Source organism: Blennius ocellaris (assembly GCF_963422515.1).
Source record: "Blennius ocellaris genome assembly, chromosome: 11".
Classification (NCBI taxonomy): domain Eukaryota; kingdom Metazoa; phylum Chordata; class Actinopteri; order Blenniiformes; family Blenniidae; genus Blennius; species Blennius ocellaris.
Window position 1 is genome coordinate 12,341,586 of NC_137660.1, and position 23,718 is coordinate 12,365,303.

Below are 23,718 nucleotides of genomic sequence, written 5' to 3' on the forward strand. Positions count from 1 at the left end.
CAGGTGCAGACGCAGGCTTTAAGACTCAACTCACCTGAAACTGCTGACTGGCTGCCGGAGTCTTCAGCTTACGGCATGACAGCATTCTTGCATATACATATGCATCTGTTGATTTTTTTTTTTTTTTTTACAGAACTGGTTTATATATGTTGTGACAACAGCAGAGTACAGTGTACATTTAGAAATGTGACCACTGATGTTCCACAGTGGCTACAAACATATATTCGATCGTGACTGCTTTCTAAGGAAGCATTATCTTCTGTTCTGAGCAGCTCTGATGTTCAGTTAGCCTGGCTTTACCTCCTCTCTGTTTCATTTTTGGTATGAACAACACTCTGCAGCGGTGAGTTCTCTTCAGCACACAAATCATATAAACGTGTCTTATAAAACTCCGTTTCTGTTCAAATGAATTTCCTTTCAGGCATGCCTGGAGTGAAATCAAACTGTGTATTAAGCCCTATTCTGCTGACCGCTTTGATTTTATAATTGAATATTAAGGCATCATCTAAGGGTGTAACATTCCTAATGCATCGATTTTCCCACAAAAGTATACTAATGAACAACACATGCAAAAATTGGCTTTTTTAATCATTTAGACAACTATCCAAAATTAGAACAACTCAAATTAATGTATCATCTTGTTTTGAATTTAATATTATTATCCATATTTTTATTGAATTTCTGCTGATTCATTTTCCGTTACTTTATCTCCCAATGAAGATTTGCTGAGGTGCTTGTGTGATATTTTTACATGTTTTTTTGTGGTTGTTCTGTTTTTTGTTTTGAAATCATTACATTGCTCATTGGATTTAATTTAGTTGTGTATTATCCTTTATATCTAATGCACTGATCTGTTCAGAAATTGTATTATATATATATATATATATATATATGTATAATAAGGAAGTGCTAAGGGAGAATGGCTGAGAATGGCTGAAGTGTTTCATTCCAAATAGATGAGATATCACTTTTTGATTTGCCTTATTTTGGTGGAGTGAATACATTTTCATTGATTACTGAGAAAATGCTTATAAATGTATAACTTTGATGTACTAAAACGTTTCCATAGATGAAAAAAACTTTCACTTGAAACAAACACTTTTATTAAAATGTTTATATTTTTCAAATTTATTATTAAATCCTTGAATTATGTTTACTAAATTGATTGTCTGTCTTCATAAAAAAATGCAATACTTGTATGTGATGCTGATTTGCTCTCATACAACCTCCATGTAATACATTTTTAGAAACGAAATTTGTTATGAGGTATAGTGTATTTGAAGTATCTCATAATAGAAACAAAATTGATACAGACCAGTAAAATGCAACATATCTGTTAAATGTATTTCCTCACATTCTCATTTTTCAGTCCTCCGAACAACACCCATGCCCTTACTTCTCAAATGTGGATCTCTGTCTTCCAGTTAAATATGAAATACATTTTACGTCATATAACAACAGTCAAGAAAAATAACATGAGCGAATATGGTGTTAAAGTAATGAATTACACAGAGGGAGGGAGTTCTAAAGGCAGCTGGAGGCTCCAGCTCACATGGCAGGCAGGGGGGGCTGGGTGAAGAGGGCCTGGGTATGCGATTTTGTGTGCTTATGTGGAGAACGTCTGAGAAGTGCGGGGAAGGAGCAGCTTCTTGGTAACTTTGGAAGTCTGAAGCAGAATTGTGTCACTTGTGCAGCCAGTGCAGCTCTCGAAGCACTGGGGTGAAAAATGGATGGAGGGCATTCCAGTAATAGTCAGAACAGCTCAGATCTGAACTAGTTTATAGATTTTTTTTTTTTTTCTTTGGGACAGGCCACGGAAAAGGGAATTACAATAAATGAAGTGAGACAGGACAATAGGCCATAGCAGTGGAAGAGGATAATATATATTTTGTGAAGATTCTAAAGCGCTATAATTAAGAGCAGACGACCAAAAATGGAATCCTCTGGAACACCAGGAGATACAGGAGAAGGCTGTGATGTCAGTGTTGAATTAATAAAATTAAGTTTAACATGCTGTCTTACCAAAACCTAAAAAAATATATAAATATGAAGCTGCAATAGTGTCATGAGCTTCATGCTTGGCTATGAATATCTGAGAACTTACTGTATATATATATATATATGTCCATCCATCCATTGTGGTGGAGCAGTCGTCAGCGCTCCTGCCTCATAGCGAGGAGGTCAAACGGCTGAGATACGGTCTGGGCCTGCTGCTGTGGATTTTCTACCCTCCCACAATCCAACAACGTGTCAGATTTATTGCCCATAGGTGCATCTTTGTCTCTGTCTCCCTACCTTCGCCTGGAGTTAGCTGGTATCAGCTCCAGCACCTTGTTTCATTAAATGAAAAATTCTCATTTAATTTTGCATAAAGGTGATGGTGAATATGGAGATTGTTCACTACACAATACCATCAACCAACATGGATGTTATGATATAACTTAATGATTTTCAACTTTTGTCATTAGAAAACACAAACTTGACACATTTGAGAAACGTTATCATTGGCTTCTCAGACCCTGAGGGTTTCTCAGAAGAGTTGGCCTCTGCTGACGAGGGGCAGGGCCCGTCGATGGACAAAAGTGAACCCATGCAGAACAGAGAGGAGAATGGCGAGGAGAAGGCCGACAACGGAGCCACAGCAGAGGATGAGGAAGGTGATGGAGGCGACGGTGAAGACGGAGCCGAGAAGAAAGAGTGTCACCAGAGAGATGGTCTGCAAGTGTAAACATTGCGATATTTCACTCTGATAGCACCTTTAAGTGATCATATGATCCTGACCTCTGTTGGATGGCAGCAGGCGGCTCCTCTCATGGATGCAGCGTTACTTTGACAAACAATCTGACCTGTGACAGCCACACTCATCCTCCATATCATCAGTATCAGACAGATGTGCCCATCTAACTCTGGGTGGCTGGTTTCATGGCTCCAGCCTCCACAACTGGATGAAATGATGAAGGATAAGATAGGATAGGATAGGATAGGATAGGATAGGATAGGATAGGATAGGATAGGATAGGATAAGATATGATAGGATATGATAGGATATGGAGAGGTCATTCTTTGCATTAGATTGTTAGTGTCTCTCCATCCTAATTTAATTCTTTTTTTTTTAGGTGCACATAATTGAGTTCAGTATGCGCGTAAGCCTCAGTGGCTCTGTCAGTGCCAGTCTCTTCCAGCAGGGGGCGCTGCAGTCACTCCTCTGAAGCGCCACTGTTTACGGAAGTCCGAGTGACGTGTCACTGTCCAGCGAAGCATTGTGGGAAGGAAAGTGGAGCTGACACGGCCGCTGATGGCAGCCTGCTCAATTTAGCGGATATCCACAACCAGCCAGCGGCGTCAAGAAGCGCAAAGTCAGGGTAAAACGATGCTGGTCCGCGGAGCCGCCGTCGACGGGCTGTGAGGCGGTGTCACCGCGGCTGTCCTGCGCACAGGCACCGCGCCGCTCGGCGCTTCGGCAGCGGGGTACCCGTGTCAATGGACCGCGGCGTTTTTATTTTCCTTTCCAGGGGAGGCGACTAGAGGAGCGACGGATTATATCCCCGCTGGTGGACGGGTGGGGGGGCGACGGCGCTCCCGCAATCCTTAACGTTCAAAGTTTCCAGAGATATTTACCCGTCGAAGACCCCCGTCGAAGATGTCGACCAGCAGCCCCGAGGCGGTGAAGAAATTGCTGGAGAACATGCAGACGGACCTGCGGTCTCTCTCCATGGAGTGCAAGAAGAAATTCCCCCCTGTCAAAGAGGTTAGCCGGCTAGCCCTAGCTCCACCTCGGTGTCCTGCACCTCCACCGTCTTTTACTGCCGTTTATGTGGCAGGTTCTATTCACCGATATGTCTGAGCTCGTCTCTCTACCGTCCCCCGGGCCTCTTGTCATCTGATGATTATCTGACGTTGACACAGTCCAGTGCAAGTAAAACCTGTGAGCTTCACACGTCAAGGGACGTTGATGTTTTAAATTGGTTTATTTCACCTTTTGGCTAATACAGGTGTCTCTAAATACTCTTAGGACATGATGGCAAACGTTAAAAGTGGATGGCTTTGTATACTGATGCATCATAACACAAACTGAAAAGTTTCAAGCATATTAGACGTTTCAGTGTAAATACAGTACTTTTAATTGTATTCACTTGGCTTCGTTTTGCTGAAATAGTAACATATAATACAACAAAGGCTTGAAATAGTTCGGTTTATGGACATCCCTTCCTAAAATACACTGGACGCAACATCTTCGTTGTATTTAGATTATTTTACAAGCTGAAATTAACATAACACTACAATCTAATCAATTTAATTCCCAGGGGAATTCATTTGACTATGTTGTAGTGCATTTTCTGCAAGAAGTAAACAAACATTTATTTTCCAATTCAACCTTTATGGCAAGGCTGATGCCTCGCTTAAAAGACACGGTTTTGTTTATTCCATGTAATGCCTCCTGGGTGAAACTGTGGTTGACGCAATAGTCTGATTCACACACTTTACACGGTCTGATTTGATGTCTACATGCTGATGTCCTCAGATTTTCCGTCCACATGTGCAGAAATCCTTGAAACTGAGCGTGATGTCATGTGGATTGGCTCTTCAAGCCTCCATTTTATTTGACTATATATATTCTATTTGTGAATTGTGTCATTTCAAAGTCTCTGTTTGGTATTAGAGGTTCCAACTTTGTTTCCCAAACAAGTCTCTCAATATTGACATGCAGCCAAGAGTGATTTCATACAAGTGTTTTTGTTTTTTTATTCGTCTGGATGACTTACTGTGCTGTTAGTGCCGGCTGACTGGGTGTGCTGTGTGGCACAGAGTCTTGGTGACTTCATGACTTGGTCTGAGAGTAGAATAGTACGAGGCGGCACAGCGTCGTGGTTTTAACAGTTTGTGCGTGCCGTATTCACACGAGGGATGCCATCATTAGCTGGTACAACTCCACCTTGCTGGCGACACAGTGGACTCTGCTGAACGCTGCCTGAAACCTCCTGCATCAGGAGAAGGATTATATTTTTAATCATCGATTGTTCTCTTTGCATTTTCCAACTCTGTTGATGTCTAGATTCTGTTGTATTTTTCCACACTTCTCACATGCAAGCAGAGAACATCTATCCATTTGGGTTTTTTTTGGTTTTTTTATCCAGCTTATGGTTTCCAGTGTTGGTTTTATTCTGCTGACATCACCTCAGACAGCCCGGAATCCCTTTAATTCCCGCATACAGCTCTCTCATTGTATGCTCCAATAGATAACCGTAGTGACACAAGTCATTAGATGAAATGCACAGTACTAAGCCTTTCTGGCAGTTGTAACATTATATCCATTTAGGATTGCACTGTATCAGGCTTGCTTATGGATTATGTCATTGTCTTGCAGTTTGAGATCTTATTTATTTTTACTCAATTTTTGACGTCAAACACTTCTCTAGCTGGTGGGGGTTGTACAGGGTAGTCGGACTCTATCCGATTGGCCAAATATGTTGACGTGCAGAAGATAAAATTGCTCATCTTGATGATATTGAATCTATATTGTGATACATTCACAATATAGTTTGCAGCCCTACATACCTTGCCTCACAGGCATAGTTTATATTCCCCATGGTTCACCTTGGCTGAAGGCAAGATCAACATTAATTTGAAAAATAACTCGGCACTCGACTCGCTTCCAATTGTTTGAAACCGAGTGGGGTGGCAGTCAGACAGGACCATTAAAAAGCACATGGCTTCAAGGCTCGAGGAAGCATCTGCTTCACATATTGATTTACCATCATGGAGGGTTTTTTTTTTTCCCGTCTTGACCAGTGTCTTTCCCTCAGGGATCGTAGCAGATCAGAGCCCCTCTTTGATGTCCTCCCCTAACCTGAGTCCGGCCGGGTGAACGCCCTGATTGATGATGTTGTGACGAGAACATCCTTTTCCAATTGAAATGGTCACAGTTGTACTGTCCCGCATGTTGTTGTCCTGCAAGTGTCTGTGGTCACAGTTTAAATTGAAATCATTTATGTGGTTCATGCAGTTTGATACCGCTGTGATTCTTCAATATTTCAAAAGTTTGTTTGTCATCATTTATAATATCGAAGTCCATAAAAGTAAATTGATACGTTTTTTCAGTGAATCTTGCATTTAACTGCATTATTCCAACCAAATACAACATCATTAGCTCTTTATTGCCTGTATAAAAATAAAAAATGGCCAAGTAAAGAGCCTGGCCTGTTTCCCCAGCAAATCTTCATTCTGTTTCTGCCCTCATTCTCACAATCCATCTCCCACAGTGACATTGCACCAGAGCCAGTTTTTTTTCTCATGGTTAAGAGGGGCCAAGAGGAGCCTCATTGATTTTTTTTTTTTTTTTTTTGTATCATAGCATCACAGAACACCTCTTCATTGAGGAACTGGGTCCATTGAAGCTTTGCCATTGCCATGTTTAGAATAAAAAAGGAACGAAGCACCGAGCCCTCTCTCTGCAGATGAGTCAGGTGCTTGTTTGTTGCTTGTAGCTCACAGTTTGATCTGACTGGGAGGGAAAACCTGCTGAATTAATGCCAAAGCCGTGACAGGCAAGCTCTGTTACTCTGTAAATAAAGGATTGTAAAATGGGTTTTAATAATAATAATAGTAATGTTTTAAGAAATCTATTGTATGGCAAGCATAACTAAGTTGAATTACAGATATAGAAATAGTGTTATTCAATACATTATTGACTAGAAGTCCCTTATATGTCAATGTCCTTCACAATTTAACCTAAGAGGGGCAAGACAACACACATTTCGTGGACCTCTCAATGAAAGTTCCACATGACTGGAAGGTTTATGTCATTTGCATAAAGACGAAATGCGATTGGGTTTGGTGAACGTTGGTGAACATTAAATTGAAAAGCTGTCAAAATGTGCCCTTTTGCACAACAAGTTAAGTCGGGTCCAGAAAACTGCTGAGTTTTGAGACTTTTTTTTTTTTTCTGAGACATAAGCAGTTGTGCAGACGTGGTCAGTTCTGCTTTGAGGAGCCTCACACCAACACTGCTCAGAAGTAGAAATGAAAGTATTTGAGGGTTCCTGATTTGTTGTCTCCCCCCCCTTTGGCCCTTGAACGTTGTTCATACATCATTTAGTTATTTACTCTCACCTTCCATCAGATATTAACTGTCTCGTTTATGAGATGGTTGCAGCTCAAGTTCTCGAGCAGGTTGAAGGTTTCCGTTGCGCCATTATGTCCTTGGGGGGGGGGAAAGAATATACTTCCCTGTTACTCACAATCAACCTTTCATGGTTGGTCACGTGTATGTGGGTCTGATGCTGTAAGGCACTTTGAGACTGCTTTAATTCAATAAGAACGACGCTCAGCCTAATGATCAAGTCGGCCTGGAAGTAGGCCACCGGGCCCTGATCTCAACGTTATCACGTCTGTCTGGGCCTTTGTGAGAAGACAAAAGCGTTTAAACCAGACTTCATCCAGATATGATCTGTGTGTGTGATCTTGTTCTTAAAGACGTTTTTGAACGGACTCTTTTCAAACGTGTGCTGAGAAGATTTGACGCTCACTTTGCAGGCTGGTGGTAAAACCAAGTACTGGTTTCTCTAATGCGTATGGCAATTTGCATTAGGTGATATTAAAATCTACAATTATATATGTATTGCTAGAGCTTCAATACCAAATCCTGATAAAATTATGACATAATATGACCCATTTTAGTCAATTACCGAAAAAGACTTGAGGTAGTATCCATGTGTTTTGTGAAAGTAAAAATTAATTGTATCAATAAAATACTCCATAAGAAACTTGACACATTGAATGCAGACTAATCATATATTTCAGTATGAATTGCAATTAATTTTGTTCTATAGACAATAAACCTCAGAGACGAACTTTAAACAAGGAAGCTGAAAAGCATTTTCTATAAGGACGTTGGTGGGAAAACTGTTTACATGCAGTAACGGAGGTTTCAACTATCCACCGCAACAAAACGTCAACCAGGCTAAAACTATTTGTAATCGCCGTCGTTTTTATACAATTTCCTTCGTAATTAAATAGTTTCACATGGATTTGATGGTGCAGGACAATGTCCTGCCAGAGGAGGAACGTTCTATCCCTAATTGAAGGCCTTGATGGGTTTTCTGGTTCAGATTCTAAAGCAGTGACACAAACAGTTACGCAGACATCAGAAATGATTCAGGATTATAGTTGGCTATTTTTCTTTCATAATTACCCGACTTACTGAATTACAGGGGCTTTCATTGCATTAGAGCCCGAACTGCACTGTTGCCATTCACTAACCCAGTAGAGGCAACAGTCCCCATGAATATATTGAATGCTGTTTCACTTCAGTCGTCCTATAAACATGGTTTCTGTTGCAGAACGTACAAAAGTTCAGTCGAAGCTATAACAAAACGTGTGGACTACATCGTAACCATGCAAGTTGAGAAAACATGTTGGTGTTGGGGGGGGGGGGGGGGGGGTGCAGATTGTCTTGTGAGTTTGATTTCAGGTGACAAGCAATATGGTCGGTTATACAATAATAGTTAGTTGGTATTTACAACAAAGCCAAAGGAAACCCAAAAACCGCTTCAAAGCTACAGGCTAATGTGAAACTGGCCGACTTATGAATTGTCCTGTTTCTGTTTTTTTTTTTCAAAATACAAAATGTCTAAAAAAAATGTCTATTGTAATACATATGTTGATATATAAAGTCGACTATTTTTTGGTTGCCGACATGTCAGCACATCCTTGTAAATTCACACACTTTAAAAAGGACAGCTAATCATTGCAGTATTCTTATTCTTTATTGATGGTCAAAAGTGCAAATGATTGAGTGTTTTAATATTAATTTAGCTCACTGCCTAATTCATGCAGTTCAAAAAACGCACACCGTTTACAGCATAAATATAAGTGTAAATGACAGAGCCAGAGAAAACATCACCCAGTGCTGTTGTGTGGTTTCTGTCTAAAATCCTTCCCACCATCTCAGACTTTGCAGCATTGGACGCTTGCCTCTTCAATTTTAGCGTGGCGCTCTGGCGTATTACTCAGTCTGCAGCTGGAAAACTCACAGCAGGGGGGGTGGTGTAGTTATTCTTCTTCTTCTTCTAAAAAAAAAAAAAACAAGCTTCTCTGTGCTCTGTGCTCCTCTCGGTGCCCTGTAAAGACCTGTGGTTAAATATGGGGAACAAAAGAGAATGATGGGGGCGGCGCTGGCATTTTTTTTAGAGATTAACTTTTTAACAAGCTGAACAGTAACAAGCCGCTCACAGTTTGCCTGAAAAGCCTGGCCCACTAACCTGCGGTTGCTTAGTAACTGACAGACTGGCAGGTCCTCGATTTATCGACCTTGCGGCTGTTGAAACGACACGTGACGTAATCACGTCGGATTTCTCAACCATTTAGGTAGAAACGGCAATTGCAGCATCTTGTAGTATTTTATATTCTCGTAGCATTTATAGTAGGAAAATGAGAATCGGTCGGATAGATTGTCTGATTTTGTCAATTAGGGTTTACGTAGAGTTTCTGGCTGCAGATGTTATGGGATAATGTTGTTGAGAGAGGTGTTGGGAATCCAGTCGTAAAGCACATGCATGTCCTCGATGTGTTAAGACTATATAGTCACTTTATTAAAAATCCATCACGGTAATGGAGGCCGATCGGCCTTTCCTCAGTGGAAGATGTTCCCAGCTTAATGTGTTGTTGTTGATAGGCTGCACATCGGGATTTTCCTCAAAAACGACAGTTTGACGCAGATTTCCGCGATCAAAATTGCACTTTGTGGACACGTTCTTTGTTTCTACAAAAGAAGATGGCTTGGTGAGAGGGAAATAAGTGGTGCGAACAGGTGGAGCCGAGGTTGGAGAGACAGAGGACGTCTTGACAGACTTGTCATGACTTAAGCTTGTGGAAAGATGAGAAGTTTTGTACACCAGCAACTCCTGCCCTTCCTCTCTCCTTCAACCCCCCCCCCCCCCTTTTTTTTTTTGTATTATTTCCTAGCAACTCCTGCCAGACACCTCACAGGGGAAATCTCTTTCTTCTAGCACATCCTTCTCAAACTGAAGCCCGTCGCGAGCACATTTTCCCGGCACCGCTTCAGTTTCTCTGCAGTCGCGGCCGTCCTGTTCCTCCCCTGCGGCCATCATTACATGGAGTTGTGTCTACCACCAGCAGCGGAGTGACGCTGCACCATCAGCACCTCTTGACACATGTCACCACGGATGGTAACCTAGATGTCTCCTCTTCCTCTCTTTTTTTCCCTCCAGGCGGCAGAGTCGGGCATCGTGAAGATTAAAACCATTGCGGCCCGGAACACAGACATACTGGCAGGTGGGTGGAAAAAAAAAAAGTTTTTATTAAATTGCGACTCACGTGTGCAGCTTTGTCATTTTCTTCTCCACACTGTTTTGACCTCTTTCTCTCTTTGCGTTTTGACCTGTGGTGGCCTCACACTTTGCTGGCTTGTGACTCTTTTGAGTCACAGGATTATCAAAATACATTTGTCCTTTGTTCTGTTCTTTTAATCTTCGCGCTTCTACACAAAGTGGAAAAAACAAAACGAAATGTGAAACAAATCAACTGTTAAACGAGTGATTAAACAGTCAATATTGGGACAATGGGAATCCTGAAAGCAGAGGAGCGCTTTGAAACGCGTTACTAATATAAACCAAAGCACATATCATGGGAAATGTAAAACGTTGTGTTTAATTACATATCACAATTAGTTATCTCTGACAGAAGAATGTGATATCTGATTGGACCAGAAAGCACAAGGACATTTTAGTTGGTCTCAAAGCAGTTTCAGTAAAACTGATGGTGATGTAGAAATACAGTAACAAAGAAATGATCTGTTGTCGTATATCACTTTATTGTTTAGTGACGGCACCATTTATGTCAGCACAGAGAAGACAAACGACTTTTCTTTATTGCTACCACTACATAAAGTTAGTGTAACCGAACATTATCACAGCTGAAATGGTCTTTGGCCCTGAGCCAGCAGCTCGGTGCTTGTCTTCAACACAACAGCACAACCTCCAGTGTCATATTGCTGGAAAACCATTAATTGTGTTAATCTATTATTCCATTTTCCATTTAATCCACTTATGTCTTGGGTATCTGGATTTATTTTGATTTTATTGCAGTAGAATTGTCAAAAAAAATAAATCTGCAGTGAGTGAAAGCTTGGGTTCCTTCTGAGATCACCTAAACTGTCGGGTAATTCTTTAGTGATCCTGCTTTGGCGGCTCTCAAAAACTCACTCAACAAATATGACAGGCTAAAGAATTTTGTTTGTGATCAGAGAGTTGTACTGATAAAGCCTTGAGTAGTGTACAGGCTCAAACATCTGATTTTTAGTAGATTTTGAATGCAATTTCTGAATTATTATTATTATTATGACTTCGGACGTCTGGAGCTCTAATGTTCGTCTCATGTCACTTCTGAGCATCTGCACACTGGAGAAAGTTTAAGTTTCTCCGAGTTGCAACGCACCTGAATGCAATAAGGTCGTTACTTGGCCCCGAGGACCTCCGGTCGAAAGTAACCATCATTTCGGTTGATCAATGAAATATGAAAATGGGAAACCTTCTATTTGCCATTGAAAAATGCTCCATCACTGATGCAGCCTCTGGTTTCAGCTTGAAATGCACCTGTATTGACTGTTTCCACAGTGCAAGAGTTGAAATATGTACTGTCCTCTGAAGCACATGAATGTATAAACAAACCGCATGGATTTATATTAATGGGACGCTATGTCTGTGAACATCACGCATATATTACATGATGTCACTATAGTGTCGCATGTTTATGTTTGTGGCCAGCCTTTGGCGAGTTCCATACAGATAACATCGGATGGCACCAAGCAGCATATCACATCATTTTGGTTGCCAGATAATTGAGGCTTGTATATTTATGACCTTTGTTCTAATGGTAATTCCCTCAGCTGCAGCTGCTTCTACCTTGTTTCAACCCTGAATTGCTTCAAAACCAAATCATTTCAATCCCCTGATAAACAAGTGCCGGTTTTGCAGAGTCGACTTGTTTCTGAGCTCCACTGTTGACTGTCTGCATCAGACCCGCCTGTACCTGTAAGCCAGTGCCTGCGACTGATCGCTGACGAGTTCATTAATCTTTGTTTCTGCACTGGATTTGTTGCCTGTCACAACAGCCTAATGAGGCGTTAATAAAAGACTGAAAGGTGAGACCTGTTGTGCGGCTGTAAATCACGGGAGAGCCGGCATTCGGTAAAACGAAAACGGTAGAGGACGGTAAAGACTGGCTGCATGCTGACGAGACACTGCAGCGATAATGGGCTCACACTTAAATCTTAAATTATCCAACGGACCCTTTTACAAAGCATATTTTACCAATTAAATTAAATAGAATAGGTTTTTATTTCCCAATTTAATATTTGGTGTGTGTGTGTGTGTATATAGTAGATGTTGTTTGGAGGCTCTCGGTCGTGTTTGATCTCTTTATTTGTTCCACAGCTGTTTGATTGTTATGATTTTCACATCAAAAATCAAGAGATCGAGTGACATGAGTCTGTATGTATCAAAAATGTAAAACAAACAAACACTCTTGTGACACTTACCAGTTTTCCATGTGATTTTCCTGCAGCACTGAAGGAGAACAGCTCTGAGGTGGTGCAGCCGTTTCTGATGGGCTGTGGCACCAAAGAGCCGAAGATCACCCAGCTCTGCCTGGCCGCCATCCAGAGGCTCATGTCCCACGAGGTGGTGTCTGAGGTGAGGAGCAACATCTGGGATTTAGGAGCCTGTCACATTAGATAGTACGGGACACCAGATATCAATAAGCGCCTTTTTTAACGACCTCCTCTTTACTTCTTCCTCACTGCTCCACATCTGACCGTGAGATATTTTCCAACTTTTTCTTTCTGCGTCTTATTTTGTCTGCGTCGTCTTCAGATCTGCGGGGGTTAGCTGTTTGTTTACTACCCAGAATGCATTGCGCACTTCACGTCCTCCCCCGTCCACCCACCCCACCCGCTAGAAAGATCGCTTGTAAAGGAACCGTTTCCTCGCTACTCCACGTCTGTGCACGAGCCATTTCCCAGGAGAAAATGTTCCACGCTGCTCCTGTGCTCAATTTGAGTCACACATTGCCAATTATTTCTGTCCATTTCATCCTTTTTCTCTTATTGTCTGGGTCAGGTGAGATGTAATGCATCTCTATAAATCTAACTTTTCCTTGATCAGCACATTAAGACAACATTTATGTTCACCTGCCACTTTGAATCAATCCTTCAGATCAATCAGGGAGTCAACGCAGCGCATCAGTGCTCAATTAGCGTTTTAAATATCAAAGTGGCTCATTTAAATATTTCTGTTACTGGTGGCCACTTTTGAGAGAAACCAAATCCCTTCCACCTCTTTATAACTCATTTTCAAAGATTCATACGAACATGTGTATGTGCAGTGGGAGTTAAACAACCCTGAAGAACATTGTGGAGAAATGTATCTACTGCCCAGGAGACGGGTGGCTGTAATACCCTCTGAAATGAAACTGTAGTTGAGTATAAGCTTCTTCTTTGTTTTTTTTTTTTTTAATAATCCAGCTGCAGTCAAACCTGACAGGAGAGCCGTTTCGAAGCTGTTCGCTTGGAGCCGCACATCTACCTTGCTAATTCACCATAAAAGACGAGTTATTAAAAGCTTTTTGAGCTACACCTTGCTCTCGACACATTCTGATGTTCGTCGTTTATTTAATTAGGCTAAGGTAGGTTTGAAAGCTGCTTCTTTCGGTGGGAGAGACGGCGGGCTCTACGTTCCTGGAATAAATTCTCTCCGAGAAGAAGTGTGTCATGAAAGGCTTTGAGTGCTTTTGATGAGCTGTTTTAACACTTTCTAGCTCATACATTGCACATCGCGCCTATTACACATAATCAATAAGCTGGTTATCAATTCCAACCCCCCCCCCCCCCCCCAAAAAAAACCCCTGCCCTTCAGTCCTCTGATCAGCTGTTGGATCTCGGGGTCTGTTGACGCGTTGCATTGCGGCCATCCCCGCTGGGGTATTAGGAAATGGATGAATGGAGTTAATAGAAGGCAGAAGATGGATGGACACTATTACGGCAAAAGCAGAAATAGACACCATTTGTTGAGATAAAATCGCTGTTTTATTTATAGAAATGATTGCTGGTTTGCTTTGTTGTTTCAATGGTGGCTGGCTGAATACATCAATTCCGGCGGATACAGAGTGCTACCTGCCACTATTAGGTCAGTGACACAGTGAAGGACAAGGAGATAATCCTTATGACTGGCACTGCTAATAAAGGCTGTGAAGTCACAGCTGATTCACACTTTCTGGAATGAATGCTGGACTTCTGAATGTAGCCCAATATATTTGATCATTTTGGGGGGAATCATAGGGACTTTAACTTTTAAAGTCATGGGATTATACATGTGCTGATATGTAAACGATACTCAAAGTTCACGAAAAGCTGTCTTAAAATTTTTACATATTCAATTTGTGTCTCCTGGATATAGATAGAAAACTCACTAAATAATCTTTCTATAAGAAAAATCTAACACTTTGACAATGTTGGCTTTGGGCTTGTGCAAACACTAGTGAACTGTTTGAGTTTGGAAATCCCTTTATAAACAAGGAACTACTGCAATCCACAGATCCGTAGCCGCTGTGGCGTTTCACAGGATGAAGCGTCCCGTTTTCCGGGGTGACCTTGTTTCTCTGTGTCGGTGACCTCAGAGGTCTCCGGCACCTTCACGAAACACCCACACGCACGAGCCCGCTTCGCACGCCGCCTTCCATTTGTCCCAACAGGGACAGTCGATGCAGAGTTATTTCTTTGCTTTCTGTGAAAAACAGCTCTTGCGCTTTGGCATTTTGTGGGCAGATGAGAAGCAATGCTGCTCCAGCATCTGCTCCCTTTGTTTTTTCTGAGTGAAGTAGTGCAGCACACAAAGGCAGCCTCTTTAGGGATTGCTTCATACCCAACAAAGTACCCGAGTATTCTGTGAAAAGCACTAGTCAATTGTTATGAATTTAGTTGTGATAAAAAAAAAAAAGAGGACATGTCCGGTTAACGGAGGTTGTTTGGTGGCTCTAATACATGGAGCCTTGAGGTTGGCACTATAGTCTAGGAAAAAAGAAATGTAAAATGATATATTCACTATAAGGGGGGTATGATGGAGAATGAATTCACATTGCAGCATAAAGTTACAGCATTAAAGGGAATGCATATTTTTGAATCCATTGAATATTGTGTCTTTCTTCTTCCAAGTAGCACTGGATCTCAAAACCTGAGTTTAAAAGCTGCGAGCCACAAAAGACAAAACTGCTTTGTGATTCTGAAGGTGCCACCAGAGGGAACCGTGACAGATGTTGTGACTCGTGGAGAGGAAACGGTGATACTAGTGTCATTTTCTTTCCTCGGGGAAAGAGAAGACCCCGTTGAAATGTCTTGACAGGAAATACTGTAACGGGACAGAAGACGCGCCGAGTTGCGTTGCTATGAAGGCGTCGGGTGGAGCTAAACACCCCGGCAACAAAGACTGTCACCGTGTTGAGGCGTCAACCTCGGCTTCAAGAAACACTTGTTCTCTTCAAAGTGAAACGCATGAGGAAGCAAGTTGTTGCTCTTGACTGATTTTGTGACACTGAGGAACAAAGTGTATAATAACGTAAACCCCAGATGACAAATTGTCAAAATGTGTAAATAGATTGCTTGCAGGACTTTTTTTATTATTATAAATGCGAGCTTAAAAAAAAAAAAAAAATTGTTTTCGAAGTTAAATGTTTACCTGTGTCTCCAGCCTGTCCTGGATAGTCGTGGCTCAGAGGAGACGTGTGCAGAGTAGTTTCCATTTGGAACAAAGGACATGCGGTGTCACTTGGCGTCAGCATCCACATGAGCTGGAAGCAAGAGTTTGTGTTATTGAACCCTCCGACGCTGTGACCTCCGGGCAGGCTCCACCAGCTGCTCCCAGGAGGCTTTGTTTTTGTGCACATCTGCACATTTTAGGGCGCCGACCTCAGGTTCAGTTCTCACTTCTGTTGATGCAGACTCTTACTGTGATGTATTTATATTCACACTTTCTATTTTCGTTTTTTTTTTTTTTTTTTTTTTTGCCTTCAGAGATTTCTGATTAAACAAAACAAAAAACTGATGTATTAGTTGCAGCCTGTCTAAATCAAAACTGACAGACAAGACACATTTCCCCAGTATGCATTGTGTTTTCCCAGACTCGCAAACGTATTGATTCATCATCGAATTCACTGTTTTGCTCATTCTGTTCCAGTGTTTTTAGCTATTTAAAAAAAGGCAATTGAACCTTGAAGTGTTTTGCCAGAAATGCGTGAATGTATTAGATTCAAATGTCACTCCACCATCAATTCACATAGCATGTAAAAAGACATTAGGTTGTATAATCCAGCTGAAAAGCAAGCTTTAGTAAAATTAAAATGGACATTAACTGCACAAAGTAACTCAAAACTTTAGTTTTTACCGGACTGATTTCGCCAGTAGCCATCCTGGTTGCTCGAGTTGCTTTAGTTGTATATTTAACTTGGCAGCTCAGCATAAACAAATAATGAATCCCTCTGAACCGACGTGTAAAGTGATCACTGCAGAGGCAGACAGAGCAGATATTCCTCCGCTATTTAAAAAAAAAAAAAAAAAGAATCCACAGCTTTATTCTAGCCGTCTTATGACATGCAGTTTTGACTGGATTATGAGGAGTACAACAAAAGTTCTTGCATCAGAAGTCGTTTTTTTTCTTAATGATTCGAGCAACAAACTTATTTCAAGAAACATCTGTAATTTGACTTGAACTTTTGTTTTTTGTGTGTGTACAACAGGCCGCAGCAGGAAACATCATCAACATGTTGTGGCAGCTGATGGAAAATGGTTTGGAGGAGCTGAAGCTCCTCCAGACGGTCCTCGTCCTGTTAACCACCAACACAGTTGTACACGATGAAGTTCTTTCGAAGGTAAAATGCAAAACACGCTCGTATATCGCCCAAAGTGTTTATCCATCTATCATATTACTTCCACTCCTGTGTGGTGAGGCCTTCACAGTGTGTATGGGATCTCATTCCCATTTGGAGGTTCATAGAACTCGCCTTTCATCCTCACAAAAAACATCTATTATACACAACTTGAGCTGTGCCATTATAATATGCCTTATAATATGTCAATATCAATAGTCTGCCGCCCCTTCTCCAGGGCTCACGCAATAATAACTTGGAACCAATTTATATGAAGTGGCAGATTTCATTCATGGCATTTTTAGTTGAATAATACCACAGTGGATTATATTGAAGAGTAAAGTATTTGTGGACTATCTTCTGTAGCAGGTAATGGCTGAAAGCGCAAAACATTATTTTGTCATGAAATTGAACCGCCTGTTCCCCCCCTGTGTTTTTTTTTTGTTTTTTTTAAACTCTTCCTGCAGGCCATCGTCTTGTGTTTCCGTCTCCACTTCACCAAGGACAACATCACCAACAACACAGCAGCCGCCACCGTCAGGCAGGTCGTCACTGTGGTGTTTGAGAGGATGGTGGCTGAGGACGAGCGTTTTAAAGGTAGTGGGACCATAATGAATTGTGGGCAGTAATATGACCCCTCACAATGTGAAACGCTTATTCGAATACACAATAATTACAGAGAAAATCATCAGTTCAGCATTTCAAAATCCAGTTAAATTCTGAGATTCTAGAATTATGAATTAGAACATGAAGGCTGTTATGCAGTCACTGACTTGTGCAAATTCCTAAAACATATTGTGTGTTTATCTTTAAGGCATAATGGAGCAGCAGCCTCCTGTTCAGGGAAACACCAACCGGCGGTCTGTAAGCACCCTGAGACCCAGTGCCAAGGACGCATACATGCTGTTCCAGGTAGGACCACCAGGGGGCAGTAGCCCTCCACACAGTGTTGTCAAAGTATCATTGGCTTGGATAAAACCTTAGATTTTTAAACACTGTTCACAGTGTTATGACAAGGAGTAAAACAATAAACCTATAGTAAGGAAATATTGGCTTTGCCCTGAAATTAAGTTTGCAAAGAAGCTCCCCAATGGTTTCTCGTCTCTCATTGTGACGACGCGTCTCCTCCTGACAGCGCTGAGTATAGTGAATGCACTGTTACAGCTGCTGTAATGTGTGAAGTACACAACTCTTCATTGTTCCCTTTCTGCAGGACTTGTGCCAGCTGGTGAACGCTGATGCCCCCTACTGGCTGGTGGGGATGACTGAGATGACCCGGACATTTGGCCTGGAGCTGCTGGAGTCCGTTCTTAATGATTTCCCTGGTGTATTTCTTCAGGTACACATGCTCTAATAATGTCATAGACACCTTTTAAAGTAGGGACCGATCTCCTTCAACTGTATTGTATTGTTGTGTTTCTCCGCTTCACCTAATCCCAGTGTCATCTGTCTTTTTTCCCACCCAGCACCAAGAGTTTAGTTTTCTCCTCAAAGAAAGAGTGTGTCCCCTCGTCATCAAGCTCTTCTCCCCCAACATCAAGTTCAGGCAGGGCAGCAGCAGCGCCGCCTCGCCAGCCCCCGTGGAGAAACCTTACTTTCCCATCTGCATGAGGCTGCTGCGTGTGGTCTCAGTCCTCATCAAACACTTCTACAGCTTACTGGTGAGGAGCTGATCTGCAGTGATGGTCGACTGACCAAAAACCTCTTTTGCCGACAGATGATTTATGTCCAGGGGAATTTTTCACGCACAGAGCTGATGCTTTTAATTGATCTGCTGTGATTAGCATTGGATTAGGATGCTAGTGTTTTGTCTTAGTTCTGCACCAGGCGCTTTAATGAGCTTAGCTTCAGTCAAGCAGTTCGGCTTTGCAGCTGTTTTCATGTCATAAATTTCTATTAGTTGGGGAGATGAAAATTTGCCCGCGTCCATCAAGAAAATGGCTCAAATTCTGTGAGCCGGAGAGCAGCCTCCGAAAAGCCAGGAGGAATTCAGGGATTTAGAGTGACGGCCTGCCTTTGTTTGGCCTGCCAAATGTTTTTTTTTCCCCCTCCCCAGCTTGATATGCAAGTGTTTGTTTTGCAGGTGACTGAGTGTGAGATCTTCCTGTCATTGCTGGTGAAGTTTCTGGACGGTGAGAAGCCGCAGTGGCTCAGAGCAGTAGCAGTGGAATCGGTCCACAGGCTGTGTGTGCAGCCTCATTTATTACGGTAAGCTATGTCAACCTCAACAGAGAACGTCCACACTTTATTGGAGGAGTCTCAGGTCTTTAAAATTAGATTTTGACTGTTTCAGTTAAATATCAAATCATGTTTTACAGCAGAACAGAGAGAAACTCCAGAAGTGATCCTTATGATAGTCGTCAATTTTTATCAGCTCACATGTAGAAATCCCCACAGAGGCTCAGCCGTCTGTTACACACTCCATCATCACTCAGACAAAACAGCTCATTTTGATCTTAACCATCTCACCATTCATTAAACAGTGTGTCCATAAGCTACAATACAGTCATATTATATACATATATATGTTACACTTTGTTTTGTCGAAGGCTGCCCGGTTCATTACAGTACAATACAGTACATTCCATTACATTTGAATGAAATTAAATTTTTTGTTTGTTTGTTTGTTTGTTCCTCAATGTATGTTTGCCCATGGACAGTGAAAAGTTTTACTTAAATTTGATCTGGTCAGAAAGTTAAATGTTGATTTTCTTTTCCAGCTCGTTCTGTCAGTCCTACGACATGAAGCAACACTCCACTAAAGTGTTCAGAGACATCGTCAACGCTCTGGGCTCCTTTATCCAGTCCCTCTTTATCGTACCCAATGCGGGTAACACGGCTGCCGTCAGCGCGCCTGCTGGTGAGTCACCTAAACGACGGATCACATTCACCACTAACGAAACACTTAGTTGGTTGAAGGTTCAAAGCTTTATTGATCTGTCTACGCATTCTTCTTCAGTCTAATTCCTCTCTGCTCGCTTGTCCAGGTGGGTCAGGTTCAGGGACACAGGGCACAGCACAAGGCGGCCCCGGTGCAGGAGGAGTCAGCGGGACCCTGACCACACAGGCTGCATTTGAATACCGTGGTACCTGGATCCCCCTTATGACTGTCAGTGTTCAGGGCAGCGCCAAAGCAACCTAGTAAGTACCTTACAGGCTAATGGAAGTTCAGCCTTTATCTAATATGGAGGGAGAGGGAGAGAGAGAGAGAGAGTACAATGGAGCATGCCGTGTCTGAAACCTGCACATTCGCTCAATGCCTTTCTGTTGTCTAAATCACCCACTTTGCTGTATAATTTGCTTTCTTGCTGATAGTTTTGGATGCAACATGGAGCTCAGCATCGAATACGTTGTATCTAAAAAGAAGCGCTCTGTGCAACATGCAACATTTCACCACCTGTCCTCTGGTCCTTGTCTCTCCCCAGTTTGGAGATGCTGGACAAGGTTGAGCCCCCCTCCATCCCAGAGGGCTATGCCATGTCTGTGGCCTTCAGCGCACTGCTGGACCTGGTGAGGGGCATCACATCAATGATTGAAAGAGAGTTGGCTCTGGAGGAGGCGGCAGCTGCTCAGTTCAGGGAGGCGCACCCTGACCAGGAGTGGAAGCCACAAGCTGGTAAGGAAAGTCAAGAGGAAACTGTCGTGACAATGGCTATTGTTTCGAGCATAACTGATTTATAATTAGAAGAAGTGCTGCAGCCTCTTTATTGGATAGGCATTGATTTATACATACTGTTCACATACAGTTTGCAGTCTGTGTGCTTCACTGCTTCGTTGCCAAGTTCATTATGGTTCCAGGCCTTTTTTTCTGATACATTTTCATTCAAATGGAATGGAAATATTTCTCCAATAAATCCAGTAATGGTTTATTTTGTCTCAGGTGCTCACCTGGTATGGGAGGAGATGGTTAGTGCCTGCTGGTGCGGCTTGCTGGCTGCTCTGTCTCTGCTGCTGGATGCCAGGTAAATATCTTTCCACTACAAAAAAAGGTTATTTTGCAGGAAAGTGTCACAGTGCAAAATCACACACCACAGAAACAGAACTCTCAAATCTGTACAGTATAGGCAGAGAAGTTGGAAGCGTCAACATTTTGACTTCAGCTCCACTGTTAACTAGCTTGTAAACAGTTAACCTGCACCGCACGCTGCAGCTCTTATGGGAGTGTGGGTGAAATGCTTTTCATGACTATTGTACACTTCAGGTGACGTCTGTGATCTTGTTTTCCCCTCCTCTGTTGAATTCAAATGTATGACATGATTCCTACAAGTCTCAATGCCATATATTAGCATATCAATCGTTTTGGTGCAAATTACATACACAACAATATAATCTACTCATGTAACCTTATTAGCGGACAGCACTTTGCTCTTCTTTCATTTCCTCAACGTCTGCGTCCACAGCACTGACGAGACGGCCACAGAGAATATCCTGAAAGCGGAGCTGACCATGGCTTCGCTGTGCGGTCGCCTGGGACTGGTGACGCCACGTGACGCCTTCATCACAGCAATCTGCAAGGCCTCCCTGCCGCCACACTACGCCCTTACAGTTCTCAGCAGCAACGCTGCAAACCTCTCCGGTAAAGGTACGGCTGTGCAGCTGAGAGAAGACAAATTCCACTTCAGGTTTCATCCATGTTATACTCACGTGTACTTCATGTTGATCTCTACCGTTCAGTGTCACCCACTCAATCATGTACGTATTTACATTTTGATCATTACTGTTTGATTATAGAGCAGATAATATGTAAAAGCAGGCAAACGGCCATTAGATATATAACCACATAGTTCAGATCAAACGATTTTATTTATCCCCTACGGCAGTGGTTCCCAACCTAGTTTCCTTGAATCCCCTCCCCACAGCCTCTAAGAAATGCCATGCCCCCCCCCCCCCCCCCCCCCCCCCCCTCTCCCATCATATGCTACATAATACAAATGAAGCCAGATGCTTATTGGACTCATCCAAGCAAAATTCTTCTTCACACACTTCCTGCAGGAGCAATAGAAAGAAACTGTTAAGACAAGCTCTTTAACTATATGAAATCATAGGTAAGCATATATTCTTGCATGCAGTAATACAACAATGATAATAAATGATACCTGGATGATAATTCAGATTTGAAAGTCGCCCTCTGCACTCCTGAAGATAGCCTCTGGTCATGCGTGTTTATGTTATATTCATGAGCATTGCTAATCTCCCATACGGCTCGATGTTCCTGACGTGTAACCTGCTGCCTGTCCCTGTTGCACTACTCCTTCTGCATTAATCTATGATATTTTTTACGGTGGCTCCTAATTAGGAACACCAAGGAGAATGTGTCTGGGGAAGGTAGAAAAACACACACACACACACACACAGCTAGCCTCAAACGAGACGCTCAGACATTCACTATTTGCATATCGGCTTGTAGAGATAAATGTAGCAAATTGAGCCTCAATTCAGAATAGATGTTTGCCGGAGAGTTAATTAGGAAAGATTTTCTTGCTTGTTCACAAACCCGCTTGTGTTTATTACAAACTTTCATTGAAATCCTGGAAACCCCCCCACCCCAACCCCCCACCCCCTCAATGAATGAATGAATACGTGCAAGCCTGGGCATGTGCTCACATATGTGTGTTCTCCACAGCCTACTCCATCCAGGGCCAAAGCGTGCAGATCATCAGCCCCTCCAGTGAATCGCACCAGCAGGTGGTTGCCGTGGGACAGCCGCTCACCGCTCAGCCCCAGGGCACTGTGGTGGTGAGGACACACACGCTTTAGCCCGGGCAATGATTTCAGTTGACATTCAATATTGTCATTTATGGATCATTGTTTCATAAACATAATCATGCAAACATTTTCATGACAGAGGTGGAAGACTGGGAACAAGCGTTCTCCTGATATGAGGCGATGGCTGCGAAAAGAAATCCAAAGAGCTGACGATAAACAGCCTCTAAAAGGAAGCTTGAGTGACGATTATTAATTCTATTGTTACCACGTTGAGAGCCATATACAATAAAAAGCACAACCCTTAAATGCTATTTGCAAGAAAAGCAAGTGACTATATTTCTAAACCACTTTAAAAACACCACAGTTGACTAAAGTGCTGAACAAAAAGAATGAGTAAGATGTAAAAGTATAGTTTCCACGGTTACATCAAGTAGATAAAAGACACAGGCAATACAAATAAAACCAACTTGGTTCAAACAAATGAAAAAGGATAAGAGCATGGGAATATATAAGGCATTGAAAGATAACTAAAACAGTGTAGAATAAAAAGTCAGCAGCTCGCATGTTGTCGAAGGCCGAAGAGAAAAGCTGGGTTTTAAGGACGGCTTTATAATACGGACATGGAAAAAGTCCTGTGACGGACTGAGGAAAGTCATTCCACAGCTTCGGGGGAAAGACTGCAAGGCGCGGTTCCCTCTCACATTCTGGAATGGTCGTAACGGTTATATGTTTGGTCTAACTGTTCTATTCATGGCTGGGCCGGTTAACACGTAATAATATTGCATTAACACACAATATTATTGCTCATTATACTGGGGTTTTTTCTTTTTGGTCTCGTTTTTAAAATGCCTGATGCTCATTGGCTCTGATGCAAATCATGAAACACAAGAAGGCATCGTGCCGCCTTTCAACCACGGACAGCATTTAGTGGGGGAACATAAGACCACCAAATATTTGATAGTCCCACTTTTTCTGTACACATTACCAGGATTGGAACGTTTCTAGAATATGGATGAACGTCAGGATTTTGGCCTGCTGTTTTGCAATGAAAATTTTTAGAAATCATTAATGCTGTGGCAC

At 42.2% G+C, this 23,718-nt stretch overlaps 1 protein-coding gene across 2 annotated transcripts in view; it reads left to right on the forward strand.

Moving 5' to 3' along the window:
* The first annotated feature begins 3,275 nt into the window (after positions 1 to 3,275).
* mon2 (MON2 homolog, regulator of endosome-to-Golgi trafficking) overlaps positions 3,276 to 23,718 on the forward strand; it is a 38,194-nt gene continuing 17,751 nt past the window's right edge. For both annotated transcript variants that reach the window (XM_080504315.1, XM_080504316.1), the window contains exons 1-15: positions 3,276 to 3,748; positions 10,230 to 10,293; positions 12,583 to 12,710; positions 16,804 to 16,935; positions 17,400 to 17,529; positions 17,747 to 17,844; positions 18,146 to 18,271; positions 18,399 to 18,593; positions 19,016 to 19,140; positions 19,653 to 19,792; positions 19,920 to 20,073; positions 20,358 to 20,548; positions 20,813 to 20,894; positions 21,333 to 21,514; positions 22,556 to 22,668. In XM_080504315.1, the coding sequence (XP_080360441.1) occupies positions 3,641 to 3,748; positions 10,230 to 10,293; positions 12,583 to 12,710; positions 16,804 to 16,935; positions 17,400 to 17,529; positions 17,747 to 17,844; positions 18,146 to 18,271; positions 18,399 to 18,593; positions 19,016 to 19,140; positions 19,653 to 19,792; positions 19,920 to 20,073; positions 20,358 to 20,548; positions 20,813 to 20,894; positions 21,333 to 21,514; positions 22,556 to 22,668 (1,968 nt within the window). In that variant the 5' untranslated portion in view covers positions 3,276 to 3,640. The remainder of the gene's footprint in view (positions 3,749 to 10,229; positions 10,294 to 12,582; positions 12,711 to 16,803; positions 16,936 to 17,399; positions 17,530 to 17,746; positions 17,845 to 18,145; positions 18,272 to 18,398; positions 18,594 to 19,015; positions 19,141 to 19,652; positions 19,793 to 19,919; positions 20,074 to 20,357; positions 20,549 to 20,812; positions 20,895 to 21,332; positions 21,515 to 22,555; positions 22,669 to 23,718) is intronic.